Raw genomic sequence first — 14,356 nt, forward strand, 5'->3', positions numbered from 1 at the left:
GCTTGGCACAAATCAGCCAGGCATTCGATACCGGGATGGCACCAACATGAGACAGAGGGAAGCCTGCTTGTCAGAATAAACTAACAGCCTTCACAATGGTGATTCATTTTTAATAGCTGTTCACCAAAATGGCATCGAGACACTGGTTGTAACTGTAACCAACAAAAAGCCGAAGCGAGTATCTCGGTCCTGCACAGCGCTGCTGAGCCCAGCAGCTGCTCTTACTGTACACGTGTCAAGCACCACGTTACAAACAGGCCTGCGCGCAGTATCTGTAAAACAGAAATAAAACAATGAGAAAATGTCTTCTCTGTTTCAAAAAACAGTAATTTAGAAATATTTAATAATATACATACAACAATCTCATACTGGCAATATCAACAAAAACGAGACAAAATAATAAGCTCCAGTTGGAACTATGCAGCCTGAGGGGGAGAGCACAAAGTCAGCCGACTTATGTTGCTGGGTCCCTGGGAAGGAGCTACTCGAAGGCCACAGCAGGACGTAGTGCACACAAATACACGTAAATAGAATAACTCTTACAGCGATTAATTTAATTATCCTATACAAATGTGTAAAATCATATAATATGCGCATATATATATAAGCAACAATTGTACTTATCTGAACAAGGCTCTCCATCAGTTCTGTCTTGAAAGAAAAAAATGGTGCTGAGAGCTGTGAGTGCAGTCCTTTTAATCCCTCAGGGGCAGGGTCACAACTGCATCACAAGCTCAAAGGAGCAGCTTTGGTACAGTTTTCAGGATTTGGGTCTTTAGGAAGTAAATACCCATTCGGTAATGGTTCAGAATGCTTGTGAATTAGCTCACTGTGCCATTTCACTTTTGTGTATAAAACCATCCTTTATCATTGTCTATACAGGAAAATAATCCATTTGTTTTTAAACAAAGGAAGGAAGCACCTGGATTTGAACCCAGTCCCACAAGGTGGGCCAGCACAGGATGCTAGTGGACTAACCCACTGCACCACCTGGCTCCTTGTGACATAGTTCTGGTCTTTATTGAGAAAGGGTGTATCATGTAGTTTGTCTTCTCAAATATACAATGTTCCAGCTATTGAAGAACAGTCAGTAAATAATTAGCATTATTGTGAAATGGCACCCCTAGTGGTTTGGACCTTGGGCTGCTAAATCCCTTGCTCAGTGGGTGGGGTGCTGGTAATAAACAGGAATCTTGAGAGGTTTTATTCTTTAAAAACCAGTGACGTACTTCCATTCTTTTACACAAAGACAGGGAGAGGGAGAGGGTGAAGCATGGGGGGAGGGGGGGAGGTTTTTTTTTTTTAAATATATAATATGCCTAATAATTCTAGGAGAGTTGTGACATGTTGAGACCTGTAGTGTTTATTATTATTACATTTTTATGGTACATTTTCTCAGTCTTGGTGTAATAATAATACACAATGGCGTTAACTGTACAATACATTTAAATGAGGAATAAATATAAAGAATAATTTAGTGCTGGGTCAAATCAGGGACTATCCACATTTTTTTCAACATGTACTCAAAGGGGAAAAAAATGCCTGTGTGTGTCAGAAATGACACAGTTGACAGAAATGAGAAATACGTATCACAACATGTTTTGCCTTGCAACGATTTACCACCTTGCCGGAAATTGCTCTGTGTGGGATTTCTATCTATATATCAACACAGCCACTCTTGGTCCCATTTTCTTCTGTCAAAAGAAAAAAAAAAAAGGCTGCCAAATAGTGATCTCTACACACGTGAAGTTGTAATGGCAGGAAATAATAAAACATATGCGTTGTCTGCTTTATGTTGTTGCCTGAAATGCACACAAGATTTGTTTTTAACCGTAATTACAATACGAGGGTAAAGTAAGGCCTTTCTTACTTCTGGGATATTTTCCATCTTTAATACAGTGTTACATAGACTTTGATAACGTTTTGCAAATGAACAAATATTAAAATACATGTCTGAATCTTGAACAGATATGTGAACTTGAAAATACCATGTTCGTACAGAAGTATAATAAATACATGTTACATGGATAGAATCAGAAGTACACTATCTAGTAAGTCTTATGTTAAGTATTACTATAACATACATTATACACTTCATTTAGCGGTCTGTCTGTCACACACTACATTGTGAATATGATAACTGCCTTGATTTTGTACTTTTATTTTATTATTCAATCCTAGCCTCCTATGTATTTTTTCAGATTGCATTTGAATAATCTTTCACTCACTGTTCTCTTACTATGCGATTATGGCTGCAGATACCGGAATACATGATTCGAATGGATCATTTTACCAGTTATATCAACAGAGCTCAGTGGCTGCTTATTTGAGGTGCCAAAACAACATTACAGACATGCTTCAGCTCTTCATGAAGACAATTTGTAAAAGGCTGACACATTTTCTGAACACAGACAGGTGTTTGCAGATAGCGCTGGAATAAACAAGAGAGAACGGATAGAGACTTTTTATTCTGAAAGTCAACATTTCGGCTGGAAGACACAAACCTAACAACAAAATGCTTTTTAGTTTTTTTTTTTTTTTTTAGAATTGTATTTTTTTTTATTTGAACTGCTCTGAATGCTAAATGTTCACTTTGTACAATAAACAAATACAAATACTGACACTAAAAACAAAACATACCGCTGACGGCCACTTCTTGCTGTTATTGGGACACTAGCAGGTTTTAATATCTCACCTACTCACTGAGTACACAATGTGCCCAAGGGCTCAAATTGGCCAATAGTATAACAAAAAGAAAAAAAAACAAGGATGGTTCACATAAAGACTATGGTTATAAGAACATTTAACTAGCCAATACAAATCTAACAGGACTCTTCAAAACATTTGAACACCTAAAACGTGATGTGTTTGTATTATAAAAATACCACAATAAAGTAGAAGGGTAAAAAGGTATCCTGAACTTTTGTTTTCTGGTTCAGGCAAAAATGTAGGGGGAGAAAGAATCTGCAAAAAAGTGTTTTCCTGAGTTGAGAAGAAATCCAGTTTGCTCTATAACCCTTTCCAGTCCATTGCATGGTAGTAACTGTTTAATATGAAAAAAGAAAACAAAGCCGTCTTTACATACTTTGTGTGAAACCCCTTAGCTAGCCTCTGAATAGGGGCAATCCAAAATTCAAACACAAACATGTGTGTCAATCCCCATGCTGCTGTATAATGGCACACTTTCTATTATAGACAAAAGTATTACAAGCTGCCTTTTAATTCATACAAATTAAATATCGCATGCCGTCTGGCATATTTCCTAATTAATACTGAAATTAAATCATGTTTTGCTGTGTGCACTCCTTTTAACAAAAAAAAAAAACCAGCTATCTTGTAGTTCCTGGGTTGTCTGAACGATTGTGTATTCCAAGTTTGGATCTTCCCTTTCTCTGAATTATTCTGAAGCTGTGAACACAAGTATTCGCCACACTAAAGGTGTAGCGCAAATGTTTCACTTTAGACATCTCAATGGGCCTATAGCCTTGTACAGTATATATTACAGGGACCTATGTGTAGCCTTTAATATTCAAAATTGTGTTTTACTCAATACTTCAACACTCAATGGAAAATACACACTCTTAATAGAATGTAAGATTTCACTTGCACTCATTTTGACTGTGCTCTTATATTGAACTCTCCCCCATCATTAAAGCTGAAGTTGAAGTGAAAACTGTTTCCTTCCAATGCCTTTTTTTATTGGACGATGAAGGTCAAGGTCCAAGGTAGTAGGGCTTGGTCAGGAAAGGGTCAAAGTTCACTCTGTCGATTGCCGCTGGTGTGGACGACTTTAATTCCTTTTCGGATGTCTGGTTATATATATATATATATATATATATTTCATTATTATTTTGTTTCTATTTCTACTGGAGGAACAAAAGCAATATTCACGTCTGGAGTCAAAAAGAGAAGAAACCGAGAGGGAACACAAAATCACACATTAACTAACATAAAAGTTGAGGGCGAGGTACTTCTGAGTAGTGACTTTTCAAAGGGGCTTAGCATCATCACAGCTTGTTTCTCACCATCATGTACTTGTAGGTAACACTGGAACATCCAAAAAATAATAATAATAATAATAATAATAATAATAATAATAATAATAATAATAATATGCAACAAAATAAAGGAATAGAAACGAAGAGTCCAAGTTGGTGGTCCATGTCTCTGCTGCCAGTGCTGAGTCTCGGCGGTTGTGCTCAGTGTCTCTTGGTCCCAGGTGTGTAGGTTTGAGTGCTCTGGTTCTAGTGCTATTGCTCAGTTAGATGCTCTCTGTTTTCTCTGTGCTTCGTGGGCTGGTTCGGTGAGGGGGCTTGCGAGGGGTGTGTGACTGTGGGCAGGCTGTGAGGCACTGGCACCCCGCCTGGCACCATGCCCTCCATCGCGCCTGGGATTCCTCCTGGTGCCACCCCGACCATGCCGGGGGGGTACCTGCAAAAACACAAGCAAGTCAGTGGACCACTTTTAATAACTTTCTAATGCAAAACAGTTTGGATTCCCTGTAAGAAAATGCAAATATGTGGCTACTTTGATATATCATATCATATCATAGCACATATTAAAATAGCCTAAATATATGTTACACTAGATGTGTGGAAAGATGCATTCTATACATTCATTCCACATATAGAAGGTCCATTTTAAAGTGCACTGTAAATATACGTCTGAATTATGATACACATCTTTGCAGCCTATTTCATATTTATGTATTATTTATATGGGTTGCTTTCCCTGTAACACCCTTGCCGCAGTTAGAATTGACAGGAGTGGAAAGCCTTGCTAATTAAAATGTGAAATACAGTGCCGTTCCTAATAAATCAATACTACCATGACTATTAACAGAAGCCTGGGGTATTGAAACTGGACCACCATAATTTTGTATTTAAATTATATAGTACAAATGTTCTATAGAATAACTAGTTACTGTAAAGGACTGATCACACAAAGCAAGTCAAAGTTACCCTAGCTTATCATTACTCACTATGGAAAAAAGCAGGATCTATATCTATGTATTCATACCAAATGAAAAATAATTTGATCAGCATTCTTTGACATGTCTTTGTTTCATTGTCTTCTAGTCGCAAAATGTTGGTCAACGATTTGATTTATTTTTGATATCCTTATTTATTTTATTTTTTTTATTTTTTTTAAAACATCCATTGGGGCACAAAAAACAAACTGCTTTCAGCAGAAACGTCACAGAAGACCTAATTAATGTTAAAATGAATGCGGCCATAAGAGGTTTGTAGAGGGTCCTAACATCCTGCCTTCTAAGTGAATAGCCCAAAGACTCGATTAGTCAGTTCTACCGTTTACTTTTCTAGCACTGCCCTTATTGTCAAAAGCCCTGTCACGTCCTGAATACAGTAACATTTTGTCACTTTCTTGGTTCAATGTATCATTTGTTTTTTATTTTCAGTTTCAGGAAGTGTGTGAGCTTGTTAATGGTTACAGCTACCCATTGTGAAGACATGCTCAAGATGCTGAGCAAAGCAAGGGGAGGCATGTTTATCATTCACTACCCCTTCAGTGCCACCTTCACTCAGTAGTTACCTTTGTTTGACTTAGATTAATAACTTGTCTTGAAAACCATCAGCTGCTATTCCTTGAAGGATATGGCTCATTCTGCTGTGTGAACAAAGCAAGAGCATTGTCTGTGTCTACCGGTCCATACAGGCAGGAATTCAGGCAGGATGTAAAAATAACAATTTATAAAGAAAGAAAAAATCACCATTTGTTTTTGTTTAGATTGCTTTACAAAAGCCAGGGCTGGTGTCACAATGACAACTTTTGACATCTAAATCAGCACTGCCCTCTAGTGGTTGCTTTAAAAAAGAACCAAAAAAAGGAATTTTAAACAACAACAAAAAAAATGCAACTGCTCCCTGCCGTTCTTGCCTTCCCTTAAAATTACATATTATTTTTAGTTTTTGCTTCACCCAGGCGATCACAAAAGCGATCACATAGTGGGGCACAAATAGGCACTACTAGTCTCTCTGGCAGAACTGAATAATCACTAAATAATTATTTAGTTTATAAATTATTATAATCTGTCCTGCTGATTGTCCATGGGCCCTACACACTTATCTCTCAATCGGTCACGAGTGTGACAGTTTAACAATGTATATTACCATATGCTTCATGTGCATAACAAACAATATTTTTACACGTGTGTTTTCAGGACAGGACAAAGCAATACGTGAAAAAGGAAAAATAAAACATTCCAACAATAATAATAGTACCAATAATTATAATGCCCCCCCCCCCCCTCCCCCTCCCCTCCCCCCCTTATAGATAAGCTATTGTATTGGCTTTAAAAAAACAGTATACAAATATTAAAAAATGTATTTAGATGAGGTACATAAAATATAGCATATTTGGCAAGTGGAATTGGCTTAAAAAATGACCTGCTTCCATCCATCCTGGTGGTTTTTAGGCGAATATTTATGATGGGAAACCAAAAAAAATGTAACTGCAGGGATTCCATCCTACCTGTAGGTGGCGCCGTTGAGGTCTGGATGGACAACCTGCTGGTCCATGACTGACCAGGGAGAGGTGGTGATGAAGAACTCTTTGTTCACACAGTTTCTAAGGCTGTCCGGAATGCGACCTGAAAGTGCAGATCAGCCGCGGTGAGCAACACTAATTGAATGGCTTGGGTAAGGGGCTCCTTAATTTGATCGATGTGACTCATAACATATTTGGCTCCAAACCCAATTTTGAATTAATGTTATTTAAGATACAGTCAGAGCAAATGGGGGAGCCCTGAGCTCTTTTAATAAAAGCCTGGGCATAATGATGACATCTATTAGAGGGATATGTATTTATGAAAGCCTAGTCAAATCAAGTGGAAACCTGACATGTGAAGAAGTGATGCTTATGGCAAGACTAATGTAGAGTCACGGTGCCTTATTCAGATTTGTAGATGGAAGAGATTTCTGGAGGTTGCAATTAAACTGAAATGCATTACACAGCAAATACGCTTAAGGTGAGCAGAGCTCCTCATTATTACAAATTTTTCTATTTATTCTGAAGCAAAGCCGTACCAGTGATGGCTCGTCGAATCTCTGAGGCGGCTGCTTCCCTCATCTCCAGCGATGCCTGCTCACTGTACCAGGCAGTATGTGGTGTACAGATTAAATTAGGAGCATCTTTCAGAGGGCCCTGGGCAAAACTTAATGAAAATGAAAATAACGTGTCAGCTAACATCCATCACATTAGGAGCATTTCAAACTCTAGTCAGATAGAAAAAAAAGACACTTCTTTTTTTTTTTGTCAAATAAATAAGAACTGAAAAATACACAGCAGTTAGATTGTGGCTTTCAGGTGCCTGCTATCATACTTCACTGGAAAATATCACAAAGGTTCATCCTGGTTATACAGAGGTCCTGTCTATTCTGTGTACTGAAGATCCCAAGTAATAATTGTAATTGTAATTGTAATAATAATAATAATAATAATAATAATAATAATAATAATAATAATAATAATAACAGTGCATATCAGACCACAATCGTGATTTGTGACACATTGTAACCTTGCTATTTTTCTTCTTTCAGATGAATTCAATTATTAGAAGAGACTGACTGAAATATATCCCCTTCGGTCACAATTTTGCATTTTACTTTGAAAAAAAAACACATATATGCATTATAAAATAGATACATAGATAGGAAAGTTAACATGGTACAATTATGCATGCAGTGACTGAAGGGAGAGGCCTTGTAGCTGTTTTGCTGGTCTCTCTCATTTCAGCCATTTCTATTAACACAATGAAAGCAGGTATGAATTTGCGGTTTAAAATGCCTGCTGGTAAGAAAGGCTGTTGAATGTTAAATGGAACGGTTTAAAGGAACACCAAAGCGTCATTGTTTTATTTTGGTAACAAAGTGAGATGCACTGGGTTGCTAGGTGTCTAATTAAGATGATGCTAAAAATGTCCGAAGAGGAAGTTCTAGACATGGTGGAAATGCTGTGATACAAATTTTGAACTCAACCATTTTATTCAATACAGTGTTCGGTTCCATTGTGAACTGTCTTCATACAGTTTCAATAGAGACACACAACGGAAGCATTTACTGCTCAATCCCAGGATTGTTTTATTAGATATTTAATATGAGTTTTCCTGTTCTGAGAAAGACAAAGCTTCCAATTCAAATGATTTGTTATGAATAGACTCTTTATAAAAGCACCAGAGGGAAGCACATCAAACTGCGGGCGTTATTATATCCTCTCCGATCAGCAGGATAGCTGCAATTATGTTATCAAGTCTTTATTTCCCTCTGGTTCCAGCATTCCTGATGAATATGACCTGTAACGTGAGAAAACTAGAATCCTACTGACATTGTTGTCATGACCAGGCTCAGAGAGAATTCAAAATGGACACCATACCATTCAACAACAAAGGAAGAGAAGTGGCCATTTCTGTCTATAATTTAAACTCAAGGCACTAATTGTGTTGATTACTGACCACACAAACAGTATGATTCCTTTTTAGCACTTGTTTATTTAATAACAGTGTTTACACTTCAAGGCAATTCACAATTTGAATGATGTACTGACACACGTTTTTTTTTTTTTTGGCTCACAACCAACTGTGCATCTGCAGCATATTGTTGAGAAACAGCAGTAAAATAATAAATATGAAATACTATAATAAATGACCACATAATAACTGTACTCCCACTAAAAGCCAGTATCAATGCGCAGAACTTTTCACAATGTAAACCCACACCCTTCTGATCACTGGGTCTCCAGCTTGGCTCCCCAGTTTCTCTGTCTCTGTCCCACCTGAAAGGCTCTGATTCGTGGACGTCCAGGGCTGCCCCCCGTATTCTCCCCTCCTTTAGAGCCTGGGCCAGGGCTTTCTCGTCAACAAGGCCGCCCCGTGCAGAGTTCACCAGGAACGCGCCCTGCCTCATCTGCAGACACAACACAGTTATATAATAAAAATCCAAATAGGAAAAAAAAAAAGGACAACAATAACACTGCCAATGGGGAAAGGGTTTTAAACCCCAATAAGCATGTTTCTAAGCTTCTTTGATGTCCTGGTAAGGACAGGGCGCTGTGTGTGTACCTGTTTGATGGTGAAGTCGTTGATCAGGTGGTGGTTGTGCTCATTGAGGTTGCAGTGCAGTGAGACGCAGTCGCTTTGGTACAGCAGGTCCTGCAGGGTGTAGACGCGCTGCACCCCCAGCGACCGCTCCAGCCCGTCCTGCAGGTACGGGTCGTAGAAAAGCACGTTGAAGCCGAACACCTTCGCCCGGACTGCTACCGCCTGCCCAGCGCGCCCTGCAGAGAAATCGGAGAGTCCCGTTGACAGTACCATTATGCTGCTGCTCTGCTGCTGCTTGTTCCAATGGTATACATGTTTACACCCACCACACTAAATATATTGGTTCCAGAGCCGTGAAGATCAACCCTTTTGGCCTATTCAACAGTGCACTGACTGTTTGACAACTGTTTAAGATTGAACTTTCTATTCCAAACAGAATGGCTCCTTCATTGCTTAAAATATTCACAGACGTCCTCGTCTTTGCTCAAACCTCCCCTGCCTGTGCGAATGGCAGGGCTGTAACAATAGCACAATTTGCATGTGCCCTTGTGTCACACACTAAACCCTCCAGAAAGTGACAGTAAGTCCTTCATCTAATACCCCGTAAGACCCCTAGTATTGCAGTCTTTAATACTCCAATGCAGGAAGGAGTCGAATCAACATTAATACCAGGAGAGGCACACTTTCAAATCCTCGGACGCTTAACCAAGGAGCAAATTTGTTTTCTTTTGTTTCAAAATGGGATTAAAAAGTTCAGTGCATTTTTCTTTTTGTATCTGCCTTGAATATTGAGAGTAGGTCAACACTTCTTAAGAGGGAGGAAGATAAACAGCTATTGGTTTATGTAAAGCTCCTCATCTGAGACCGGACAAGCTAATTAGAATCAATCAACCCTTTGAACGCTCAAGGTCCCCTTCAGAATCAGTACACTTTTATCAACAACATCAACAGGCTGCCGAGCTCCTTGAGATCAGTCCACACAAAAGCAGGCCACCTTGCTTAGATCTGACATTGTATCTCAAGAATGGGGATGGGTTCTTTATCAGTTGGATCGTACTACAAAAGGCAGGTCGACAGCTCATCTGCCCTAAGGGCATTATAACCTTAGTACTGTTCTGGTTTTTTAAAGGCAAGCTCAGTTTAGTGGATTGGCAAAAGGCCTAGCCAGGGTCAACACTGATTGCAAGTCATTTCCAAAGGCTGTCTGGGGCAATTAAAGTAACATGGGGGGCTGTGTGGGTAAAAGTGCACTGCTGTGCCTGAAGAGAAGTCTGCAGAAAAAATCCCAATACAAACGTTTGGACTATAAGTATTCCTCAATGTCTTCAATGTTGTCTTTCTCCATGTCTTTAATACCAAAGCTGTACTGAGTACCGAGAGTCATTAAAAAGCAAGTGTAATTCACTATTTGCGAGACTCGGGACATAACCATGATGATGCATCACATCACCACACCACCGGTTAATGTTCATCTGTAATTTTAAAGTATTTATTTATTGTCCATAAGGTCTGTTTTCCTGCCATCTCTGTGTTAAGTGCATTTTTAATTGGGCATGACTAAGGCAACTGTCATGGTCTGAGAAGGGGGCCTGACGCAGCTCTAATGCACTACTTCCACTGAAGAGGACAGCTGCAGTGTAATCATCAGGGTCATTATCTTCAATGTCATTACAGCTCAATGTCACTCTGCTCAGCCTAAAAACATAGCTATTAAACAATGCCATCATAATGTGTTACGCTTTACCCCCCTTTCATTTTGTTCTGTGATTTACATGTTCATGAGATTGATGACACTTTCACAGTGGAAGCTTCCCTCCACAGGGCTCAATCCTGACCTTAACGACTATTCAAAAAGCCTGATGTTTTCTGTGTGATCTGGACTTCTTAATGTGCCATTTTGACTAAAATCACTTCTCCTTTAACATCGTTTAACCTATGCATAGCACACGGCAGAGGCAGAACACGGCAGAATTGCATTAATTAATGCAATTAATTAGCATGCAGTGCCACCTGTTGACTGAATGCTGGAAATTCAGGTAGACATTTTAATTGTGTCCTCTACAAAATATGGACCTTTACATACCAGACTTGAGTCAGATTTGGACACACCCTTCAAAAGGCAAGCGCCAGTGTATGATATTAATAATAAACTAAGTTTCAGGGTAAAGGCCAGTGTACAGTATTAATAATAAACTAAGTTTCAGGGAACATGCCCCAGGCCCGTACCGAAGCCGATGAGGCCCAGCGTCTCCCCTCGGATGCGCGCGGCCCCTGACGCCACCTCGCGGATCTGCTCCACACTCTGCACACGCGTGCCCTCGCGCAGCGCCTGGTACAGCCACGTGTTCCGCCGGTACAGGTTCAGGATGTGGCAGAGCGTCGAGTCAGCTGTCTCCTCCACCGCCGCAGAGGGGATGTTGCACACCGCGATCCCTGAAACAGGACACAAACACACAGCCCGTTACTCAGAACAGCAGCACTGCACCGTGCACAGCGCAATATGATAACCATGCACAGAGAGAGAGAGTCAATTGTTAAATGCACATGGTGAGGGTGAGGGTCCTTTGTTGCTGCAACAATTATGTTTATCAAGGTCTACTTTGTTTCGTCACCAGTGTAATTCCTGTATCAAAATCTTAAAAAGGGTGCCATGTTGGTAAAACAATCATTTACGGCCATGCAAAATCTATAGCTTTGCCCCATAAGCGGATAAGTCCTCGGCAGCTGCCAATTGCATACATGAAGAAAGCTTACTGTATATACATCTATTCCTTTCTACTGCTATAGACATATATCCTATAGACATCTATTCCTTTCTCTTCTAATAGTGTGGTGTTGAAGGGTTTCTGATGAGTCTAAGACACAAGGAGATGCCTTTGTTCTCCTCTAACTTGATGACAAGGCCCTTCAGCCTTGACGTTCGTTTTTGTCATTTCCTGCCAATAAAACTCAATGGGCTTGTTTCTGTAAAGTACACCTCCTCTGCGGTGAGGTGTCCCAGGGGGCTGTGCTCCAGCCAGGCTCATAAAGGGTTACCATCGATCAGTGTCACCCAGCGGCGGGGATGCTCACAGCTGGAGCTGGGCATGGGGAGCAGCGAGAGCCGCAGCATGGTAAAGAGCTGGAACCCTTGGTGAACGGTCCCTCCTGGGGGAGACATTTAGACTGTGCCAGTCTGTCAGGATCCATCTGCTGTGCGGAGGATAAACTGAGGATACGTGACGGATCGGAGTAGTGGGATAACATACTGCACTTCACTTGTTGAGAAAGTAACCCAAGAGGAGTTTAAATAAATCCCACTCATGTATTCCAATGTATATTATTAACATCTTTAACTGCAGTGCAATACATGTAGGTATACAGGAAAGTTTCTATTTACTGGATAACTGCAACTAATGATACATTGAATGTGTGTAACTGTATAGTACAGTACTTTGCCTGCACTTGGTGTTCACCGAAATGGCAGTTTGGCTGAACAGACACAATGGCAATCAACTGGTACTTAAAACCAGTTTAACATGAAAAGGTCTCCATTGTACTGTATCTGCGGTTGTGGTGTTCCAGTGGAGCCAAGCTGCTCTCCAGAGTGACTTGGTCCTACAAACAGGCACTTTTACTGGAGTCCTGAGTCAGAGGCAAGCTTGCCACTTGCTGAGGTCCCAACACCCATATGAACCACCTCATTTGTTTTTATCTAGATTCAGCTCTCAAAGCAGCGATCTGTTTATTTCACGCCTGACACTCTGTCTCGCTCTTTTTGAAAGACACAGGATGTAGATTTGTGTCTGGTGACCCCCTTCAACTCCTTATCTCTTCTCATCCCTTCACCAGCGGATTACACTGGGCTGCTGGAGGCGGCATTGCCATCTCGTGGTGGCACGCTGCCAAGGAGCTCCTAATGAGGTCTCCGTTAGCACCACTTATGAAATACCTGGACCTTCAGTCTCATATAACAGGCTCTTTACTGGGAGCAGGGAACTGGCCATCAATCACTTCTCTTATCCATCACCGTGCTTGGCATTCCTTTCACTTTTGAGTTACCAACGTATTGAACAAAGCAAGGTGCATTTCCTCCTACCCATTTAAAGGACTTAGAATAAGAATAAGACTCCTGCTGGATTACAGGATTTATAAAGTCCTGCAAAGGTATACTATTCCTTGTAAATATGTTTAATCATTCCTGTTAAAGATCAGTTGCTGCTGCTGATTCATTCATTTCCAACCTGAATAATAAAAAAAATTAAACTGCTAGGCTGGTTTTGATTGCTTATCACGCTGTAGCTCTAAACTATGTAACTATGAGTGCTGCTGTCACTTTGTTGACAGGTCAGGGCCACCATGGGTGCCAGGCTTTGGTCTCAATGGCCTCTATGCTGGAGTAACAAGGCACACAACATAAATAAAAGACAGGGAGCGCGCACCGAGTTCGCCGGCTGCCTTGATGTCGATGTTGTCGTAGCCGCTGCCTATTCGGATGATGACTCTCAGACCCTTGAACTTCTCCAGGTCCTCTCGGGTCAGGGTGATGGTGTGGTACATCATGGCACCCACTGCTTCATTCAGCACCTGCAGGGCAGAGGGGCACAAACTGAGATCTACACGTTCACTGTTCACTCGAGGCAGCATTTTAACATTCAAACTGTAAATCTGGGATTCAGAAGTTCTTTATTATTAGAAGTTTATTATTAGAGAGCAGTAGTCTTACTGTGGAGGAAAATAATCCTCAATCTAAATATTGAGATGGAAGATAGTGCAATGCAGTCATTAATATTCACAAGCAGAGTATTGTAGTTCTCATCCCGGGACCAAAATGTCTTCTTGTATCTCATATGTATAAACAAGTACATTAGCAACATACTGTAAATATACACTGAGAGCTATCACTATCATAAAAAAAAAACAGATCACTAAGACAGACATGCACTGTCGGTACTGTACATAGTGAAATGCAAGTGTGACCTACGTATGTACAGACAATTTACTGCATATGTCCTCTATAGACTAACAACACCTTTTGCAAAAAAGGTCCTAACCAGGCTTTATTAAACTATACAAGCCCTTCTCAAGACATATATAAAACTCAAAATGATTATCTGAATTTCTATAAGCTTTTATTAGAACAGTAGCCCAGGAATTCCTGGTGGATGCTAATTCAAGGTTAAAGCGCGTCTTCACATTTATTCCATTGCTGATGTGATTTGCCAAAAACCAAGATTTACTCTAGACAAAGAATCCCTCTGTGAATTATGACTGACGCAATTAAATGTTTCGCAAGAGAAATAACATTTCTGAATGCTGTGT

At 40.2% G+C, this 14,356-nt stretch overlaps 1 protein-coding gene across 5 annotated transcripts in view; it reads right to left on the reverse strand.

Moving 5' to 3' along the window:
• Nucleotides 1-1,877: 1,877 nt before the first annotated feature.
• LOC117418299 (C-terminal-binding protein 2) overlaps nt 1,878-14,356 on the reverse strand; it is a 77,806-nt gene continuing 65,327 nt past the window's right edge. For 4 of the 5 annotated variants that reach the window (XM_034031213.3, XM_034031209.3, XM_058985198.1 and 1 more), the window contains 7 exons: nt 13,477-13,621; nt 11,282-11,488; nt 9,077-9,291; nt 8,791-8,921; nt 7,047-7,174; nt 6,493-6,610; nt 1,878-4,431 (listed from right to left, as the gene is read on the reverse strand). In XM_034031213.3, the coding sequence (XP_033887104.1) occupies nt 4,251-4,431; nt 6,493-6,610; nt 7,047-7,174; nt 8,791-8,921; nt 9,077-9,291; nt 11,282-11,488; nt 13,477-13,621 (1,125 nt within the window). In that variant the 3' untranslated portion in view covers nt 1,878-4,250. Of the gene's footprint in view, nt 4,432-5,553; nt 5,629-6,492; nt 6,611-7,046; nt 7,175-8,790; nt 8,922-9,076; nt 9,292-11,281; nt 11,489-13,476; nt 13,622-14,356 lie in introns of all 5 variants that reach the window. The other variant, XM_034031210.2, reaches the window with a different exon arrangement.

The sequence above is a fragment of the Acipenser ruthenus genome, chromosome 13 (assembly GCF_902713425.1).
Source record: "Acipenser ruthenus chromosome 13, fAciRut3.2 maternal haplotype, whole genome shotgun sequence".
NCBI lineage: Eukaryota > Metazoa > Chordata > Actinopteri > Acipenseriformes > Acipenseridae > Acipenser > Acipenser ruthenus.